Here is a 23,275-nt window from a genome sequence, read left to right as displayed (position 1 = left end):
CACCAACCGAAGCTAGGCACTCATTTCCACCTGAATGAAGTGAGGTGTGTACACATAGGTGTTAAGTGTCTTTCCCAAAGGTACAACATTGGGGCCTGCTAGGGATTCGAACCCAGGACCTTCAGATTCTTAGTCAATAACACTAACCGCTAGACCACCATGCCAGGTAAATGAAAGACCGTTAAGAAATCTGTAAAATTCATGGACGCTTAAATGCCCTCTCCCCAGTTTCTTCGTTCCGAATGTGGAATCCCCACTGTGGAATCCCCACTCTACGGATTAAAGGAAATTAAAGCTTCGCTTCGGTATATTTATAACATTGCCCATAAAAGTATGTATTTAGGACAATTTTGATTAAACCGCCCTCGTGGGTATCTCAAAGAGAATTTGGTGCTTGATCTAGCCTGTGAGTAACCTGATGATATTGCTGATTTCGATTACCTTTGTTAACCACGAATGCGGGTCAAGCGCACGCTTTGGGAGTTGCAGCAACTTTCTCAGTTCTTCTCAACTTGTACACCACGTACTGGCATCCGTAATGGGCCACAACTATGCAACCGTTGTTCATATCGAAATTATAACCTCTGTGAAAACAGAGATATTACTTTCGGTCTGTGTTTATGTGTTTTTGTTTGTATGTTTTTTATTTTTTATTTTTTCTATTTTTATTCATTTGTCTTGGTACTTGTCCGTACTGTGTCCGTGGTCTGCGCGGCAGGATATAAGGCGGAAATGGTGTAATCAGATACTTGCAGAATTGGAAGTCAGGTTCGGCCCGGGTCTAATATTGTTGTGGTAGGCATCACTAGTAGCTACACTCTCACAGTTCTTTTAAGAAATGCTATAATTTTTGATAATGATAAGATTTGTGAATTCTAGCAACGAAGCAGATCTTACAGCCATACATCGGAACAACGTAACAGTATTAGTAAGCGTTTGCGCATGCTCGCGTGCGTGGGTGGTCGGGAGAGAATGATTACTGTGGGTAATTCTACTCACGTACGTGATTCTTGTTTTTCTTTAAATAATAACCATTTCATTGTACAATATCTATACATCACGTCAAAGCATCACCTACCTCTATGAAAGAGTTCGACGAAGAATTGGTGACTGTCCTCACAATCTTTCGTGCCCTGGCCAGGAAAAAAGAAAAACATATTAACCCCACTGCCAGCCAGTGTTGCATTCTAGTTGATCATCGCACCAATATTACTGGACATCTTTCTTACTATAATACGATACGTGCGCCAGTACCAAACAGTGTACGTGTAAAATAGATAGTAATAAATAAATGTCAGTGATGTTTTCTCAATGTCAAGTTTGTCTGCAAAAGTCATACACGGAGACACTTACGCATACGCTTTCATTCTGGCATCCCTCACACTGGTCGTTGAGTGTTCCGTTCCAGTAATCTTTATCGCAGGGCTTCGTGCACTGTGGAATCAAAACGATAGTAAAAGGCGTGGGCGGGAGTCACGACTTCTATTTCATGTCTGATATACGCCCACGTGTTTCCATAGAGGGCAGGAATCAATTCAGTTAGACATTCAAATTCAACAGTCCCAAGATCACGCGCGCTCGTAATATTTCCGTTTTCACTCAAGCAGGCCATGTAATTCATAAGAAAGCATGTAGAATCGTTCGTTCAGGCAATTGCAGTGCCTAGTGGAACATATGACAGCGAGCTTCCTTGCTGTTTCAGTAGCAGGGTATATGTCGTCTACATGGAGGGGTTGATAGCCCTTCCCCGTTAATTTGCTCGAGGCCCTACATGTAGGCCTCCTCCAACTCTGGGCCCCCATTTTACGCTCCTTCCAAAAGAGGGGTGCAGCCCCAACCGAGAGGTCCTGACCCAGGATTGGAACCAGGAGCTGAACTGTTAGGCTGCTATCAGTTGAGCTATAGTATAGGGATATACCTAAGGATGTGGGATAGCATGATGTATACGTCTACCCCCCTTTGAATCCCAATCGCTGAGTGTCGATCAACTTATCTGGAAACCAATGCAAAACAATAAGAAAGAATGAAAGGACTGAAATATTTAACACAGCTAAGCTTTGCTTTCAGTCACCCGTAAAAGCTGTTTCATCACTGATGTTTTAATGGTTGTGCGGAATTGATGTTCGTTTTGCGCTATGCTCCGCGAGGATCACATTCTATAAACTGCAGCAACTTGTATGAAATTACTTCTTATCATGATGCCGGTTATATGTCCAGCTGAAAGGGCTCCTAATTACAGCTACAGTGAAAGCTACAGTGGCAGCTACAGTGACTAGCTACAGCGACAGCTACAGTGACAGCTACAGTGAAAGGCACAGTGGCAGCTACAATAACAGCTACAGTAATAGTGAAGTAAATTCGAAAGAAAACGTGGCAGTTACAGGTACTGTATAGCTAGTGACAGCTACATAGCACAGCGACAGCTATAGTGACTGTTACAGTGACAGCTATAGTTGGTGTGCAGTGACAGTTGATTCTGTGATTTAAGGTGAAGACCATTGGAAACATTGGCCCCATTTATTGAACATCGCCTCTAGTGATATGTGACCAACATTTCTGCCACATTTTCCTGACAGATGAATGAATGAATTTATGAATGAATTTATGAATGAATGAACGAAGGCACAGACGAACCAACTAAAAAACGAACCAACGAACAGACGAAGTTTGGATACTTTAAATACTTTATTTCCTCCATTAGCTACGAACGAACGAGTGAATGAATGAATGAATGAATGAATGAATAAAGTTTAGATCCGGGGGATTTGCTGTGGGACAAATGCCAAGAGACTGTCCACCCACACGGAGAAATCATTTCAAAGTGTTTTTGTAAATCTAATCAGGTTGAAGGGAGAATGGAGGCTTCGGCATGACGTCAATACTAAGTCCCAGGGGAAGAATCTTCCTGCTGCCACGAAGAACGAGAGTCTACCCTGATACCCAACCCCGCTAGGTGATTTGTCAACCCGATGCACCATCGGGCCCGAGAGAACAAGTATCGACAAACTGCCAAGAGGCGCCGCGATTTGTGACATCGTTTCAACAACAGTGACTGTCTATATTGGATATAAGCTCCCTACGTGATTTGTACTGCGCTTTGTGATGTAGTAACGAATTGAAATTGTATTCGACGATGAGCATTAAATGTTAAAGGCTGAACAGAATATAATTTTGGAGACCCACATACACGTACACAGGAACACGTTTATCAGTTCTTTTTTTACTAACTTCGTCAAGAAGGTAATGCTTTTGGTAGATAGTATTTGCGGTTTTGTGGTTTTTGTTTGTGGTTGAATTTTTTTTTTTTTTTTTTTTTTTTCAAATGATTTTAATTTCAACATGGTACATAATTTCGCCAGATTACATAATTCCGCCAGGGTTCATATATTCCATCAGGGTACATAATTCTACCCGAATACATAATTTCACCAGGATATATAATTCCACCAGGGTAATTAATTCCGTCCGGGTACATAATCAGGGTACATATTTCCACCTGGGTACTTAACATCGGGTACATAATTCCACTTTGGCACATAATTCCGTCAGGATACGTAATTCCATCAGGGTACATAATACCAATTATTCTCTGCTGTTTGGAAGCTTAACATTGTATAGTGAACACAAATGCAGAAAAGGAAGGAACACATGTGGTTGAATTTTGTTGAAAAGAATATGAGACAAGAAGAGGTGAACGTGTGTGTGTAGTTGTGGATAGTTTGTAGTTACACTTTCTGGTATGACGTCATTGGAAGGACAAAGGTGTTCACTCGTGAACGAGTCTGTCTCTCGACAAGGCGCATGCGCACAGGAAAGTGCTAAGCGCTTCAAATCAGCTGCTATATTTGATACTGCTGCCATAATTGGCCAATAAAAACGCATAAGTAGACTGAGGTCCTCAGTCCAAATGAATGCTTCAGTACCAATTTAACTCCGCCCGTGGAAATTGGACACCAGACGTAATGATAGGTATCAGACTAAATACATGTGACTGGCATCAGCGACCATCTAACTGTCTGTAACTGTTTGTTAATAAACGGATCATAAGCGTCATTTTCTGCACAGCTATCATTTTACATGAATGAATGTCATTTCAAACAGACAGCCAATAGTATACTATTAACTGACACGTGTTATATTTTCTTTACACGTTTAAGGTATATACATGATATAGCAAAGAATATGTCATAATTTGGCGCTGCATAATCCATTATGCAATACTCTACCGTGTATTTGAGTAAAATATTTCGAATAGAAAACATACATAAGAATTCATCCCTGAAATAAGCCATCCTTACATTCTAGCTATAGCGAGCTGGTTTGAAGCCTTTTGTCAAAGTCTCTAGTTGAATTTGCAACGCGAATTTACGGATGTTGTTGCAACTTCTGTATCAAAAGGGAAGAGGGGATTATAAAAGAAGTACAATTTTTGAAACACTCAAAATGCACGCCCCCTCCCTTATCTTTCTCTCACGAGATCTCGTGCTTACGTTCGCGATCCTGTATTGCACAAAAAATTGACCTTTCACTCAGTTTCTTACCAACATATATCTACACTGATGAAATCCACTTTTTCCATTAGCGGGTGCAACACGGGCTCTACCCAGTCACACCGTCTTACATGTAGAATGAAGATGGCTGGATTGAAGGCCAGTGGCCGATCTGTGAAGACCCGAATCGATGGAATAAAGAATCCGGGAATATGTCTTATTCTTCTCGCAGTGTCCCAAGGTTGCAAGGATAAAGGAGATAGTAAAAATGGCGTACATCACTTGTTCTGACCCACGGAATAAGCCATCCTTATATCTAAGCCATCCTTATAACTGTTTTGAAGCTTTCAACATAGAAGATGGCCAATGAGCTTTTCCCCCGATTGGCTTCTCTCAAAATTTCTATATTGATTTGCAACGCCGATTTAAGGGCGTTGTTTCGGTAGTTGTATCAAAAAGGAAAAGATGAGAAAAAGTAAAATGAACAGATTTCTAAAATACTCAAAATGGACGGCGCCTTCCGTGATCTCTCTCTCTCTCACGAGATCTCGTGAGAACGTGCTAACGTGACTTGCAAAAACAAGACAGTCGTTCTGGAGAAAGCTGTCGGATGTGGACTTATATGGGAAGCTGGGAAGTTCGCTCGACAGAGTGTAGGCAATATCATTGATTTCCTTCCTACGCAAAGCCTCGTCCGGGATCTATACAAGGTACCCGGGGAGGGACTGCTAAACCGGGCTGAGGTTTCAGTTCTGTGGGCGTGTCCTGTAACCAGCTGTCAGCCAATCAGAGAATCGCCCAAACGCTTCCTTGAGGTAAAGCCGATTCTCTGATTGGCTGACAGCTGATTCTCCGCTGGCACCAAATTGTTCGAATTCAGACATAGTGGCGTGTACTGTTTTACTCAGAGTCGCTATCGATCTTTCGTCGCTCGTCTCTAAAACTAAAAGCGAAACCATCGCCATAGTTGATAAACACATGGGGCTCTCGAAATCACGATCTATGTACCACAGATATGTGGTTCAAAGCAGGACAATTTTTCTTGTACCAAACCTACTTGGGTTACATGATCCTGCTTTGACGGATGACATCCAGGTGCGCATTGATTTTCAAGCCTTTCGGCGTAAAAAGAGAAGACACCGTCGACAGCCGGACAGTAATCATAGACTTGTTGGGGAACATGTATCCGACAGTCGAGCACATGTTTTATTAGCTCAGAATCGTGCCCGAAGCTATATGTAGTGGCTTCGTGCTTATCAAGTTGGACGGAGTTCCAGTTTTACATACGTACTGAAGGGTACATTTTCCGTGTGTTCTGAAGGGTAGTTACTTTCCGACTCCGGGTTGTTTTTTAAAGTCTTTTTAGGCGTTTTGTCGCCTTTCTTTTACTAAAAGAACAACAAAATGCGCCTGTTTGTGCATGTTTTTTGCAAGCAGGCGCGGCCCAGTGAGCTACCCGCTTTACCCCGGAGCGTGGCAAACCTATCTAAAGTCATTCAAGAAAAACAGCAAGCGCTCCTTCCTTTGAAACATGAAAGCATCATTTGGCTGACTGATCGGACAAAAAGAAAACCTGACACTATAGAAAACCAGACAGAAACGCCTAAAAGACGTCAAAAACAAGCCAGAGGCTAACCTCTGCTTGGAGAATGAGTTTTATCATTCAGAAGTGGACACAGATTTTAGGAGAAAGCGAGTAGCACATTTACCGGGCCATACAACTAAATCTTATTATGCACTCATTGAAGATCTATAGGTATAACATCGATAGGTGGCGTTGTTATGGCAGCCACTCGGAAGAACAACATGTTAGCTCGATTCGATGCAGATCTTGTCAAATTCTGCTATTTAACTGGATCGATTTAGTATTGGAAACACGTGTTCAGGAACCAAGCCGTACAAGACCCCGATCGAAGTGCCGATCGTCATCATCAAGTGCCGATGGACTGCCTCAATCAGCAAATATTGACGATCTGATGCAAGCTCTGCTATTTGAAGACAGGGACATGTCGCTGCCTTCGCTTTCCATGTGGATAAACATCCAATTGTGCGTTTCAAACACTGTCTGTCTCCTAAGCCGTGACGTGCCAACATCATCAGGCACCCACGCACCCCTGGGACGGAAGGTCCTTCGTGCAGAACACACCTTATATTCCTGTCGATTCTGTTAGAGCGAGCGTACGTACTGTCAGCAAAATTCCATTTGTGTGAGCGTTGATTTCATACTTGTTGCGTGATGCAAAAATGCGATTTAAAAGGCAACAAAAGGAACGCAACGTAAGAAGATATTAAAAGATTTTTGTGTACTATATTACAAATACAAAGTCCTATGTTGAAGATGAGTCGACTCAAATTCTAGATATGTATTGTTTAACAATTGGCATTGTAACAGTTACAATTGGCATGGGTTGGACGTCGTCATTTTTTCCACTGCAAAACAAGTCTCTGCTATCTTCCTATAATGCCCTGTGGAACAGTTGACCTAATTATTCACGTTGGAAGTAGGAATATTGCACGTGTCAGAAATTTTATTTTCGTCCAGTAATTAAGGAAAACTATATAGGCAACATCCGTCCTTAATTTTGTCCCGTAGGACATGGCCTTGATACGGCGGCCTACTTCGCATTGGAAGTGCGCAGATCGCACGTCTGAGAATTTTCATTCTCGGCCCTTACGGAAAACTGTACAAACAACATTCGTCCTTGTTCCGGTAGGAGATTGCCTCGATACGTGGCCTATTTTAGCTGTGAGACACGGAATGTTATTTTCGAAATGAAAGTTGTTCCGTCAGATTCGATTACCGAAACACTTTCCCACCTTCTCGTGCGCGGCACGGCGTTGGGGCAGCCGGGTGAAGATGTTGTCACGAATACTCGGAAAGCTAATGTTACTTGGGCTACCTTCCTGTCCATTTACGCGCAAAACATGTGAGACGTTCTGAAGAAGTGATGCTAGCTGTAACTTCTATTTTGAAATTCAGGTCGTGACCCGCTATCATTTCCGAAACGGAATTCGAATGGACCCCATTCATTGACAACGTGGTGATATCCGTAGAGGATTTCTATTTAAAGTTGCCAGGAATAATATCCCTCAAAAAGGGTTGCAACCCGAGAAGCTTCTCTTCTTTGCAGCCTACCACACTGAAAAGAGTCCGACTACCTACTAAAAGCTAATGAAAATGTATGATTTTCCAGGAAATTTCTTTAAAATTTGAATATGGACAGGCATAGAAAGAGGACCACTATTTAGAGGAAAGAAAGAAATTGGCAACAGTCATCTTCTTGAATAATTCTGTTCGTTTTCTTGTCAGACGAAGCGGGATCAGTGAGAATCGCTGAACATTATTCATTTCAACTAGCAAGAAAAGAAACAATACTCATTCTAGCGACGATAAAGAAGAGTGAGGAATGTCACTCAAAACGTCCGGATCTTTTCCAGTTGTAGAAATTGAGTTGTCTTTAAATGTTGCTTCTTTCTGTAAGATCTTTTAACTCAGAACTTACACAAGCGGTGGTGTTCCCACAAGAGACATGGACACACTTTCAAACATCCATCTCTTTAAGCACTGATCATGATGACTATATTAATTCAGGCCAAGCAAAAAATGTTGTATTTCCAGTGCCATGTTGGAAGTGCCAGTGTCCTGATGCACGTCATTTTTACATTGTTAAACTGTATTTGTTGGATCCCTTCGGTAGAAATCTAAAAAGAAAGACAAAAGAAGAACAAAAAAGAAGAAAATATCTATTTCTTTAAGGACCATTATTGGAAACACAGAATTCATATTCCTAGGCCTAACCTAAAAACTGTTTCATCGGGCCGATATTTCTTCCCGACGTTAATGGCTCCTTCGATAACAATCAATCAATCTGAATCCTTCATCAAAGAATGGCCACTTCCCACGTACGTTTCCAGACTCCTGTTTTCAGGACGTTTTTAATGCCGAAATCGGACATTTATTCATGATCTATTGTATCTCAAGAACACTGGATTGCCCATACAGCTTATAAATATTGGGATACACACACGCGCGCACACACACACACACACACACACACACACACACACACACACACACACACACACACACACATACACACAAACACACACACACACACACACACACACATACAGATACACCAAAAACAATGCCTCCATTTTCATGGAGGTAACAAGACATGTCACATTGTTAACTTCCGCCTGGTGAAGACAGCCGTGGGCGGCAATCATCATCGAGATCCAAATGTGTGTATTCATGGCACCTCCAACATTACAGAGGCGTGCTCACCCATAAAAAGATGCGGTTAATGCAACATCACTGATCCATTTCAAAAGAACATCTCTCATTAGCGGGCCACGTAATTGGCCGGATCGCAAGCCGTGGATTGACATGACGAATAACAATTTTTGTTTTCACATCTCGGACCGTGTATCATGATAAGGCCAAGGGAAATTGATATTGTGCTTCCGGAATTCCGATTACGATCCTGCATATGTATGGTTTCTCTTTCTTTTTTCCTCCTTTTTTTTAAAGATGTAAGCCGAAGCGATCCAACAAATACAGTTTAATAACAATGTAAGATTAAAGTGTATCAGAACACTTGTCTGGTATTTTCGAATGTCAACATCATATTGTGATGATACATACATGTACAGATATACAATGTACATTGCTCAACCACAAGTAAACTGAACAATAGACTGAATATAGAAGTACGGTGGATTTACTACCCATTGTTACATCAACTGTCAGATCGTGAAGATCGTAAAATACAGGAAGTCTGTATTCAATTTCCAGTTTAAAAGGTCAATGTCTCTTGCCAGCGGTCCTTCCAAAAAAGGCTACGATCGGTAGGCTTTGCTAGTGTGGTTCGGGTGAGCAGAAACTCAATCTTTTTTTCCTGGGCCCAAATGTTTTCTGGGTACCAAGGATTTTGTCATACGCGCCCTCGAAGTACTACCTTAATTCCGTAATCGATATCGCTATATTATGGTAGAGCAAATGCCTGTTCTATGGGTACCATTTCAAACACCGTAAATCAATAGTTTTAAACTTCACTGGAGCTTTTGGGTAGTCCCAGCAGACATATCCCTGCCTCGCAGAGGGTCCTTATCGCGAGCTGCGAGTGATTGATCTCTGAAATCGTTCGGCTTTTGGCCACCGGTGGCACTCTGGAATTCTTTTTTCATCATGGCTGAACGTCCATACATCCGGGTAATGTTACCATACATCCGGGTAATGTTACCCTGGTGGTAAGAAGAAGACAGACAGCCTCTGATTGGATCACCTGAAGTCGAGGCTCGCGTAGGTGAGAGATGACTCTGCTCATCTCGCATCTATCCCCTCGTCTAACTATTTGGCACCTGACAACCAGTTTTCTCCATCCTTATCGGTTTTCTGTTCTTCTTGATGTTTCACTTAGTGACATGCCCGTCCATTCTCTGATATTATCCTCCCATCTTACCATCCCACCCTCCCAAGCACGTGTTATACAGCGTAAAGAGCGAAAATATAATTAAACGTGAGGGTACATTCTACAGATGTTTTCTTCAATACAAATTATAAGTCCGGCAAACAAGAAAAATCAGAGGGAGACCCAGGTTCCATCCTGGGAAGGGCATCTCGGTCGGGGCTGCACCCGTCTTTTGAAAGGAACGTAAAACGGGGTTCCCCGTTCTAGGAGGTGTGCCAAGCACGTTAAAGGGGAAAAGCTAGCAACCCCTCCCTGTGAAAATATACCTGCTACTGAAACAGCAAGGAAACTTGGTGTCCTATGTGCCACTTGGCAATACAAGGGCCTGAATGAACTATGCCGCACTGGGTTACGGATGTGCCTTTCAATATCAGGAAACAATATATCGGTTCTTTACCCAGATTGGACGCTGCAGTCCCAAATCTGCTACAACCATGCGTCGCAGTGTGATGTTTTGACCTCTAAACCATTCTGACTGATTATGCCGTCCTCTCTCAATAAGGAGAAATGGCCATGTCTACCCTGCTACTGAAGCAGTCACTAGGCACTGCAAGGTTATGAACGAGCGTAAGAACGTTCTGTGTGCTCCTGACATTGACAATGTAATTGTAATTATACAGGAAGCAGGAAACTGTCAGTCATCAAAAGCACGGTGCTGTCAATTTCACAAATTAGACGTACTGGTGACAAAACATACGCGTGCGTGTATTGTCAGAAGATATGTCATGAACGTCATTCAGTACATCTCACGAAAACGTGCGGCTGCCTTGCAATAACTGTAGCATATGGCACTGTAACAAATAGATGGGGGAAATTAAATCAACATTTATGTGAAATCATTCTCGCACGACTTGATAATGCTGAGGTAGAGGCTTATTAGTGCGATATTTCTTCCATGTATGGGGGCGGTGGTAAATGTTACATTGCTTTCGGTAATTATTAGGGGTGGGTACCGGTACCGTGTACCGGTACAAAACCGGTATTTCTTAATGGACCGGTCCAAAAAAACCGGTCCGTAAAAAATCAGTGGACCGGCCTATGGACCGATTAGAAAATTCACAGTACCAGGCTACCAGCAGGCGGCCACATAACTGGTCTAAGAAAATACAAAACAGCAGATTTAACTTCGTTTTCGAAGACGTTAGCTGTGAATCATATCTAGAAACACTTAAAGGATTAGTAAACAGACGGCGAGGAGAGTATAGTTATAATTCTGAGACAAAGTGCAAACCTAAGAAATTATATCGTTCCAGACATGACGTTTGGAGACTTTTACGTGTGTATCGCTCTCCAAAATATGATGTACTTCGACACTACTATAATCAGGTACAGGTACAGGTCCGGACCTGGACCTGACCCTCTGGACCTGGACCTGGACCGGACCTGAATTTTTTGTACCGGTACCCACCCCTAGTAATTATAAACGACATTCTGAAAATGTCATAATGGTTTCATTCTCGACTAGCGGGGAAGAAGGAATGCAATTTTCGGCGTATTACTGACGTTGCATCAGCATTTCCCACCCCCATCCCCATAATCGCAATGTTTTTAAAGGAACAGATATAGATTAGCATAGTTGATAAAGGCGAACTAGCGTTACATGTACAAATGCATGTTGACCTTACCTCTTCACAGCCCCGGTTCCCTTTGCAGTCCCGTTCTCTCGGTCTGACATACTGTAAAACAACAAACATACACGTTCTAAGTATTCATCACAAATCAGCAATACTCCTCATGGGATGGTCATGTAATCTCCAAGCAGATCTATCGGTTGCAACGAGTATCCTAATCCACCGGCTTTGGATACTGCCTTGCCGCCGATAGATCTGCTTGGAGATTCACGGCTATGCACTGGTCCCCTGTAAAAAAACAATCCAAATATTGACATTGCATGAGAGCTTTTAAACTCTACCTTCTTTACCGGTACCTTCAACTTAGAAGTATTTTAAACTACACTTATGTAAGTCTGATATGTTAGGATTTCGTAATTTCAACGTGTTTACCTCATTATTAACGTTAAATATAATTGTTGTGATGTCTGTACGTCAATTCAGCCATATGTATGGCTGCAAGCTGTTGGACAAGTGATACGTTGACAATAAACCATTATCAAACAAGAGTTCTACGACCTCATACCTTCGCGAAATGATTTTGACCTTTATGACTGACGTATTAGGAGTGTTTTTCATCAATCAAAAATCATACCAGTTGATCCTCCTCACCCAAATAACATAAGTTGTCCAAACCTCCTTGTTATGATTATGAGCTTAACAAAGAAGGTTATGCTAACATTTTTCATGCAATAATGCAAATAAGCTCCTTATTAGCATAATTTGATTCAATGGTGTTCACATTCACACAACTTCTAAATGCAACAAGTATGAAATTGCGGTTATCTACTAGTATGGAATGATAGTAGTTTCTCATGAATTATGCAAATTAGGCCTACATTTGCATAATTTCTATCTATTGACATTCCTCTCTTCCTCAGTTACAAATGTCACATATTCGAATAGTCATATCATGGAACACAGCAGGTTTTTAAAATTGCCTCATTAATTATAATCTGATTTGCATAATTATCATCCAATCATACAAAGCATCACATAAGCTATCTACATACCAAAAATCATGACCATCCATCAAGCCCATCTCGAGTTATATTATTTTCTCATTAATTATGTAAATGAGGTTCTCATTTGCATAGCTGATATCTATTAATATTTCTCTCTTCCTCAGTTACATATGTCACATGTTTGCGAGTCCTATCATGGAAATTGATGAATGTATAAACTTTCCTCATTAATTATGCAAATTAGTTACTGATTTGCATAATAAGTATCCAATCATGTACATCATCGCTCAAGCTATGTACATGCAAAAAATCATGACCTTCCATCAAGCCCTTCTTGAGTTATTCCCTTTCAAAGTCTGAAGCAAAACCTACCCCTGCAGTTCCAAAAAAGTTGCTAGGGGGCCCAAACCTATACCACTTACTCTCTGCCCAACGAGCTATCTACCACTCAAAAATCAGTTCCATAGCATGTCCACAACACGAGATATCATAACAGGAAGTTCCGCTGCAGTACCGTAACAAGCCGAGAGGGGGCCCAAAATCTAATCATTTTCAGGTTTCATCGAGACCTACCAACATACCAAATACCAAGACAATCCTTCCAAGAATTCTCGACTTATCGTGTTCACTAACAGACACACAGACATGCTCGGTATTCCCATGCTGTGGCACTGCATTAATGACTGTTCTTACTCATATAAGGCCGTGTATATCCAACTTTGGTCAAAATTTGTATGTTTCAGTCTTTTAATTGGTGTAAGGAGATATCTTTGTGGTTTGGTTTCACATGCTCCGAGTGGACTCTTCCAGGCTGGGAGTAGGTCAAAGTTGACGATTGTTTTCGTCTGTCAGCTGTTACGAGAGAACGAGCTGGTCAACTGTCTATTTTCTTTGCATGATTCTAAAGTAGACAGATGTGGCTTTCTGGTGCATAAGAATTTTGGGGGCTTGCAATTAAGGTGAATCCTTTTCTGAGCCCTTGTTTTAGTGCTTTAAAGCATTACTGCCTATATGGGCAAGTCTATCTCTTAGCTTGTATCTGCCCTACAGCTGGCTGATAGCCAATTTGTCCCTGGCAGTAACTGACGTTTCCTGCCTGCCTCATGACCCCTCATGACCAACTTTGCACCCATTTACCCGTGTCAATATCCCCTGAAACAATACAGCCCACACGTCGCAACCAGAAAGCATAGTATGAGCATACAATCTAACACATTTTTACACTTTTCTCGTTAATTATGCAAAACACTTCGCCCCAAATCTAATCATCTTGAGATTTCCCACATACACACCGACACACCAAATACGACAACAAACCATCCAGGCGTTCTCGACTTATTCTGTTCACTAACAGACACACAGACAAGCATCATCGAATAACCTACTCGACGAAACCATTCGTCGCGAAGGTAATAAGAGCTACGCCAGAAGAAAAGAATCACGTCCCAGTTGCATATCGATATCATCCAATATTATTGATATCATCAAGCAGCCTTGAAATGCATGCCTCTTGTAATTTCTTAACTTCTGACGCCCACTTCAACTCTTGACCCATGTTACTTGATTTTGGGTTACGGACAACGATTTTCTTTTGACACATCGGATTTCATTTGTTCCTCTGAATGTCGTCCACTTTTACCTCCACCACACTGAATGACAGAATGTAACATGTCGTGTTCTGTATATACTGGGGCCTCTTGGAAATCAACTTGAAGGGGCAACGTTACTGCGTTACAAATTATACTCTAGTTGTCTTGGGATGAAATAGATGGATAGAGAATGTGTTTATTGCCTGTTCGGATATGTTAACGATAGCAGTAATCAAATATTAGACATGCAAATGAAATGTTTCGGTGCGTGCCGGCGAAGCTGGTGTGTTACGCCAAAGGGCGTTTATACTAGCCGTGCAGATACAGATATAGATACAGAAGCTGGTATGCTACGCCGAAGGGCGCCTATACCTTGTTGTGTTATTGTTGTATTGTTACCACCAGTGGGTGCCCATCCGAGTAATGATGGGCACCCCCTATCACGTCCCTTCCGAAGGACGGTGCAGCTCCAACCAGGATACCCTTCCCCGGATTCAAACTGGGGTCCCCCCAGTTTCCAACTAATTGCAACCAGATGCTCAACTGAGGAGCCGCTACCAAGTGGGCTACATGGACATCCGTGAACAGATACAGGTGCCAAATTTTCCAGTCGAACTGTTCACGTGGGTCGTGGCGTACCACGCGACTAGGGAAGAAGGATCCAGATGATTATCGATAATACCGAACCAATCAGCCCTTAATCAGTACTACACTGGCACCTTAATCGAATTATTGTACAAGGGCCCTGTCGGGAGTTTCTCATTATTGATGACGTGTTGTTCACTTGCTAACTCGCGATCATCTGTCATCATGTCACAAACTGAATGGTTAATGGTAGACCGTCTGGAGGCAACACATGTGAGTTGCGAAATCAAGAATATCAAATAAAACATAACGGGTTATATTCCTTCCAAAAGGCTTCTGCGTTAGACTGTTTAGGGGGGCCTTGTTACATGACAGACGTTTGAACATATGTCCCCGAGTTGTAAAATTTAGAAGATCAAATAAAACATGATAGTTGCATTCTCTCTGAAAGGCTTCTGCCTTTGACTTTATGTTATGACTGTTGTTAAGAGGGGTCTTGTTACGTGACAGACGTTTGAACATATGTCCACGAGTTGTAAAGTTTAGAGGATCAAATTAAACATAATGAGTTGCATTCTCTCTGAAAGGCTTCTGCCTTTGACTTTATGTTATGACAGTTGTAAAGAGGGGTCTTGTTACGTGACAGACGTTTGAACATATGTCTACGAGTTGTAAAATTTAGAGGATGAAATAAAACATAATGAGCGGTATTCTTTCCGAAAGGCTTCTGCATTTGACTTTCTGTTATGACTGTTGTAAAGAGAGGTTTTGTAACGTGACAGATGTTTGAACATATGTTTACCAGTTGTAAAATGTAGAAGATCAAATTAAAAGTTCAGGAGTTGTATTCTTTCCGAAAAAGGCGTCTGCATTTGACTTTCTGTTATGACTGTTGTAAAGTTTAGAGGACCAAATAAAACATAATGAGCTAGTTGTATTCTTTCGGCAAGGCTTCTGCATTTGACTTTATGGCTACTGTATGGATCTTGTTACATGGTGGACGTTTGTAACATCAGTCCATGGTCTGGTCGGGAGGCAACACATGCGAGTTGTAAAAGTTAAAATTAAAAATATCAAATAAGATATAACGGGTAATATTTTTGCCAAAAGGCTTCTGCCTTTGACTTTATAGCTAATGTTAAGAGTGGTATTGTTACATGGCAGACGCATCTAATATATGGTCAAGGTCTTGTAAAGACCTTTAAGTCCTTTTACTTAAAAATAAGCATAACTCTTCTCCATAAAACTGTAACTCATGATAGCTCAAAGTTTACTAGTTACGATCATCTACACACAGCCCTTGGGAGCATGTTTGTATCAAGACTAATCCGTCGTCAGGACATACATCCTTGGCCAAACGTGGAACACGCACCAGTCTTATCCCCCTGAATGTCATGCTTACCAGTAACACCTGCCTCCCATGTTGACAACGCGCCAGAAACTGTTATATCATAGAACCTTCTTCAGCCATAATCCGAGCCTCCGGGAAACGGATTGTCAGAACGGCACAAGCACAACATCTGTGGCACCTGGAACGTTCTTTATTTACAGAAATTATACGATACATGATTGGGTGTTATTTTCTGGCATCTGCCCGAAGCAGAAAGGTTACTACGCGTAGTGCGGTGATAACGTTGTATTGAGATTTGCTCTGACTGGTACCATCACATAAATCGTCACGTCATACAAAGGTTGAGATAAAGTAAAGTGTCACTGCTCCTTGTGGGTAGAGTAAATAAAAGATTATTGCATAGCAACAAGATACAACATTTGTATATGATGTATCTTCATGTATACAACATTGTTGGTAGAGTAGATAAAATGTTATTGCATAGCAACAAGATACAACATTTGTATATGATGTTTCTTCATGTATCCAACATTTGTATGGTATACCAAATGATACCCTCTGTTCCACAGAATGCCGGAAGTCCACAGTCTCTCTTATAACCACCCCCCCCCCTACGAGTTTGAGCTGGACAACCCCCCTTTAATTACCTTGGTTATTGATGAGGCCATTTTCATTTTCCGGTATAGCAGAATTTTTAAGATTGAAATTTGGGTTAGTACTTTTATGAGGCCTTGTTTCAGTGTATTTCACTTAGTCTCATATGCCCAGAACTGAATGTTTAAATCTGATACCGCTTGTTTCGCAGAATATTGGTTTCCTGACTTCTCAGTTAGAAATTCAACATTGGGCCTTGTCCCCGTAATTTCTTCCCAAGACAACTGGTTTGCCCCCACATCTTCTAAAACTTGATTTCCAAGGTCAAGTATATATATACAGAACTAGCAAAACCTACCCACATAGCAGGTTTCATCACAATCCATCCAGAGGTTCTTAAGTTATGCTGACTTCAAATATTCGGGAAAAAAACATACAGACACACACACACACACACGCACACAGACTAGCACACGCTCAGACAGACACATCCAAAACGATACCTCCATATTACATGAAGGTAAACATGATATATTCAGCGATAAGTCAGGAAACGTGACATCCGCATCAAAATCGAATGGATCCCCTTGGCGCCAGTCACGACACCGTCTGTCGAATGGATCTAGCCCACACGGGTGGGGTTTTTCCACCGGTAGAAAGGCCAAAAGGCTATATGTAAACTCACAAGGCGCACTACGGCTCGCCCCATCAGGTAAGAAGGGAAAAGGCCATGTCGGCACTACGGCATTTTCGTTTAAGTCATTCAACACTGCAGAAACCGAAAAATATTTTTGTAACCTTTGCCAATAAGGTTATGTTTGTAATGCATGCTTGTTCGTGGTTGGACAACATAACTCGAGAAGTTATGAATGGATTGTGATGAGATTAGGTGTGTCTAAGCCTTGGCTTATCAATGAAAACGTCCGGTTTTGATATCTCGTATTCTGGACATGCTATGGTCACGAGTGGTAGATACCTCTTGCCTCGGACAGAAGTGATCATGGAATATGTTTGGACACTCTAGTACCCTTCTTTGGAACTGCGGAGGCGTTTTAGGTGCAGGCTTTGTGATGTAATGTATAAGGAAAAGATCATGTCTGTGACTTCTTATAGAGCCCCACATGAAGTAGATCCGGCTCATACGCCCGTGATATCTCGAGTCTTGAAACAAAGCTTAAGCTTTAGTGTCTTATCTCAAGCAGACCAATGTATAGCACTTTTCACACACTACATACAATGCACAATCTTATTGTTTTTAAAGTATAAAGTCACACACGGTCTATAGTCACACTCTACTGTATTCAAAACTTTATTTTGCAATGATGTTTTCGGGCAAAACATCTAATCATAAAATGCTTAAGATGGATTGTGATTGCAACTTACGGCATTCATTCATTTATTCATTCAGCTCATTTTAAACACACTGACCATACATACGTTAAACACGAGGTTGGAATATTTTATAAGAAATTTAAAGCATTAAGTTATCATTCGAATTGTAGCAAATGATATATTTCCTTAGTACGCTTTTCTATGACACTGATACACCTTTGATTGACAAAGGATCCCATTATGATGCAACTCATAATGGAAACTTATGAAACATATAATTTGTATACACCACCAAGGCGAGTTAGGGAAGTTTGGAGTCGGATCACGAACAAGAGAGACCGTGAAGCACACCCCGGGGAATTCAGCAGCCGTGAAAACTGCCCAAGGGCCAAACCCGTCAACGGTCGATGGACAGAGGAAGATTAAATATAGCCCCCAGAAGAACTCCCTGCTATTTTGGGAAGCCCGGATCGAACCATGCGTAATCAAACGTGAAAGACACGTCCTCGTGTGTAGAAACGGTAAGCCGTGGGCCAGAAAACAAACCACCCTTAACTTTAGCTGCTTAAGGGTAGTTTGTCAACGGATCGACAAGAAGAATTTGAATGAAATCCGTTACCTTCGGGCTCTAGGCGTCAGCATTGAGTTTTATTGGAGCTACGATGTGTTGGATCAAGGTTATCTACTTTATAATCCCTCTGAGATTTAAACGGGAAATATCATTACCGTTTTCCAACACGCGTGCTACCAGGTCGATAGGAATACTTGGCACTACGATTCATTACATAACAGAGAAGCAATAGACCGGGATATTTAGTATAATACGAAATAATGTTTTACCACATAAAACGCTCAACAGTGCCCCATGTACAGCTTTAGAGACCAAATACTGTAATCTTCCATACATCTCTAACTGAGGTTTCTAAAAAAAAACCTGCTGTATGTTTAGAAATATTGGCCTGGGGTTTTTTAGTTGCATGGCACGACAGTTGCACTAATAACGTCGTTGAGGGCATGTTGCAACACAATCACGAAACAAATCTACAACAATCCCTACCAAACCCACCTCACTTTATCCCGGTCAGTTCTGTAGCCTTAATTTGTAACGACACCGCCACCTGTGCATTTCTTGAACGTTCTGCGTTGGAAATATGAATAGGGTTTTGAGCCGTGAGGTATCACTGTACCACACATGCTGGAACAAGATAACGCTGTAATGTCGGTGTTTAGACCATGGCGAAGCATTGAAGGATTACCGGGGGATGGTCGTTATCTGTTGGAACATGACACGTCGTTGTCTGACGGTTCTGGCAGCAATTAGGGTTTCCTTTTTTCTGGTGGAATTGCATCTCGTTTATTACCTTCGTCTTCGGCTTCGAAATGATTAGATTTTGGGCCTCATTGCGGCTTGTTCTTTATGTAGCCATGAAACCGCATATCGACAATTTGTCATGTTATGATGGGCCCTGGGGCTACAAATAATTCAACAAAATGTGATTATGAAACTATCAGAAAGTTAACTGAAAATAACAGGGATAAAACAACTTAAAATGGTAACTTAATGTACTTATAGTACAGTGAAAGTGAATAGAATTAACATAAGTTACATAACATTTTTTAAATTTTATGTAACTTATGTTAATTCTATTCATTAAGCAATAGCGATCATCAAGGACATTATATATATATAGAATGTCCTTGCAATCACAAAGAGAAATAATGGGAAATTACATAAATGAATAAATGAAAATATAAAGGAGAAAAGCGATTCAAACCATAGGGTATTATTTCAAATCTTGCAAGCAGTGATCGGTGTTGTCGCTTTTACTGCTGCGTACGGTAGGGAATTTCACCAGGGTCATGGCTGCACCAGAAATGGAGACGATTTAAAATTCCAATTATAACTTTTAAGTACAAAGCTGTAGCTAGATCAGTCAGGCTCGTTTTATGTTCTACCAAAACCACTGGCGACTACTGATGAGACAAGGGTCCGGTTGTCATAGCCGGTTGGCATTCGGCTAGAACATATTCATCAAAAAACAATTTGCACCTGAAAGTTTTACACAAATACATGCATCAACATTAGTGGCCGAGACATTATCATTATATCTATACTCTCGGTATGGCGCCTTTAAAAGGTTACCTCTGCCAAGGAACACCTGGTGTGCCATATATTCCACTTGGTTGGAAAAACAGAATAGATAAATATTGGCACGCATTTCTTACACTCAGGTTTTCGGAGTCGACTTGGACGGAGAACTTTAGGCTATATATATATATATATACGTGTGCTACGGATGATATGATATTTTGAGGTTGATCGGAAAAACACTTTGATCAATTGAATTGTCAGATTTGTTTGCCGGTAGCTTTATTTACTATGACATTGATATGTAGTCAGCTGGCTTTTGAATATATATAGAAAGCTCACGGTTGTATTACCGTGTGTTTATAAATTGTTTTGTGAGTATGCGATGTATGATTCCCCCTAATATTGTAATAATCCTAAGATAAGTCGTTTTGTTATCACAGATAGCACAATGTTACGTTGTATAGACTGGAAATGTCATTTTGTAAAAAAAAAAAAATCATCACAGATAGCATCATGTTGTCTAGGCTAAACCGTTATGATACGTTTCTATTGATTGAACAGATGTGGGCATGTTTTATGTACTGTGCCTGAACAGACGGCATGAATAGAAACATTATTCCCCTACACATTTTTCAACAGAATGCCCATTGCAGTTCCGACCAAAGTCACTAGGTGTCAAATTGTTTATGAAAATTCCTTCTTGCTGACTGCGTAAAAAGCTATCCACCACTTAAAAATCACGACCATAGCACTTCCAGAATACGAGATCTCAAACCCAGAGGTTCCGCTGTAGTACCGTAGGAAGCCACAAGGAGAGACATTATTAAACATGAATTTTGTGTCTTTGACACCTACCTACCTACCAAATATCATGAAGATCCATCCACAGTTTATCGAGTTTTGCTTATTACAAAGAAACACATATGCATACCTAGCCATCCAATCACAGATGGAACTGAAACATAACCTTCTGGTAATAAATCGTTTGGTTTCTTTCAGATTGAAAGGAAACTATGTAAAAGTCAGATGTGGCATTGACGATATCGAAAACAAAGAGAAATTGTTCGCAGCTGCAACATGTCCCTACTATTGTGTGTTGTGGGCTGTTGAATGTCTTCAAAACAGGTCACTAACCTGCGAATAGTATCAGAACATGATAGAGAGGTCGTTGGTGTTAACGGTGCTTCAACAGATGCAAGCGAAGGACAAAATGTTTCTAAATATGCCGTTCAAGGTCTTGGAAACAGGTCACTCACCTACGAACAGTGGACAGAGACATTTATGAATGTCCCTTGTTCCGGTTCTGAGTACAGTGTTAGAACATAAAGGGAACGAGGGCGTTAGCAGCGCTTCAACAAATGCTAGCGAATGGCATTTTCCTGAATCTGATCTGAGATTGAAGGTGCAGTTTGTATGATCTGCGCTGTAGGCCATGTCAGCCGAAGAGACCATCATTGCCACATGTACATGTACGAGGTTTTGCCAAAACACTATCAGTGGCAAATGACTCCTGTAGATTGTTCTGTCCAAAGCAACGCATTAGATTAAAACTTTTTGAAGCAAGCGTCTGATGTTACAGCAACACTCAATGCTTTCAGAGGTCATGGTCAATTGGCTCTGGTCTCTTTGAAAGCACGAGCTTGAAGGGATGTACTTGGCTTGACTGCGATAGCTTGTCTGAGTGAAACACCATTAGTGGCACTGCACCGACTTCCGCGTTAATAGGAACTCACGAAAAACACTTGCATCTCTTTCCGTTCTTGGCGCCATGGGTGCATTCTATCTTGTTCAACTCTAAATGGGGTGTCAAACATTTGGGCTCGCATAGTTGCCCAGGCGCATAACATATGGATTATATACAAATTATGGAATACAACAAAGTCAACGTCTCCACACACACTGTTGTTTATGTTATGGGCCGACTACTCTCTCTTCGCAGCCAGGGGCTGAATTGCGAGGAGCTTACAACGTTAACTGACAGGGCTGAATTGAAAAGGTTTGGAGCGGCTGTCATTCGGCGCTAACTCATTAAGACAGTTATTGCCCCAGGTGTGGCCATAGGACTGTAGGTTTTTTAAACCACTCACACTCGGAAAAACCTATACACTTTTCGATTAGTGTGGTGGAATCTTTAACATGTCCGATGTGTTGTTCTCCTCAAACATGGAACCTCTAGCTCTACGAGAGAACGTCTCTAAAAGAAGATATGTAACCGTTTCTCATTTTCACCTATGCCGAGTGAGGAAATAGTTGTACAGTACCTTTCCAGAGGGCATAACACTGGGACCTGCCAGGGATTCGAACCCAGAACCGTTAGATCCTAAGTCAACAACCTTTACCACAAGACCACCTTGCCACTTTGTAAAGTTCCTTTCCAGTCAGACCATCGGCGAATCCTATCCACCCCCCCCCCCCGGCTGGTACGGAACAAACGTCACAATCTCTAGGGAAACAGGGAGCCGGTGATTAATTAGGCAACTAATGATCGTCTGTTCCCACCGGACACCATTAAAAACAGACCCCGGAGACGTTAATCTCGTTAAAAACTACAATTAGTCCCTGATTAGCTAGTATCGTTCGTTCAGACCCTTGTGGTGCCTCGGTCTCTTGCTGTTTAAGTAGCAGGGTATATTTTTACAGAGAGAGGTTGTTAGCCCTTCACGTGCTCGAGCATATCCTCGAACAAGGGACCCTCATTTTACGTCCCTTCCGAAAGACGGGTGCAGCCCCAACCGAGATGTCTTGACCCCAGGATTTGAACCGGGGTCTCCAAGTTGCCATCTATATGATAATTGGAACTAGGAGCCGTCACCAGACTCTATGGGTTGCTGAACAATATGCACTCCGCGGGTTGCATGCAAATTGTAATTCTACCGCCGGCTAACTCATCTAGTATATCATTACTAGCGTCCTAGATATAGCCTTGCTTTCCCTTCTTTACCGACGAAGAAATAACTCTGCTATTAAAATCAAGGAGCCCACATATTTATTATTGAAGACGTCATCCACTGCCTCCAGCGAATAAGTCAAACCTAAAGTAAAACTAAAGTATATTAGCTATATATTGAAGAGCTAGCTAACATTGATCAGAACGTATTACTAACCTTAAAAATAGCCACCAACTAATATATATTTAGAGAACCTCAAGACGTTGTCTGTAAGAGTCAGTCTGTTGATAATCGTTTTCTTGTCA

The 23,275-nt window shown here is 41.5% G+C and overlaps 1 protein-coding gene across 2 annotated transcripts in view; it reads right to left on the bottom strand.

Moving 5' to 3' along the window:
- Window positions 1-23,275, bottom strand: part of LOC136431128 (uncharacterized) — a 69,351-nt gene that overhangs the window by 29,050 nt on the left and 17,026 nt on the right. For both annotated transcript variants that reach the window (XM_066422382.1, XM_066422383.1), the window contains exons 2-4: window positions 11,590-11,640; window positions 1,354-1,434; window positions 1,079-1,133 (exon numbers count right to left, since the gene is read on the bottom strand). In XM_066422382.1, coding sequence (XP_066278479.1) covers window positions 1,079-1,133; window positions 1,354-1,434; window positions 11,590-11,640 — 187 coding nt within the window. The remainder of the gene's footprint in view (window positions 1-1,078; window positions 1,134-1,353; window positions 1,435-11,589; window positions 11,641-23,275) is intronic.

This window comes from Branchiostoma lanceolatum, chromosome 3 (assembly GCF_035083965.1).
Source record: "Branchiostoma lanceolatum isolate klBraLanc5 chromosome 3, klBraLanc5.hap2, whole genome shotgun sequence".
Lineage (NCBI taxonomy): Eukaryota > Metazoa > Chordata > Leptocardii > Amphioxiformes > Branchiostomatidae > Branchiostoma > Branchiostoma lanceolatum.
This window is presented reverse-complemented; position numbering and strand designations above follow the sequence as displayed.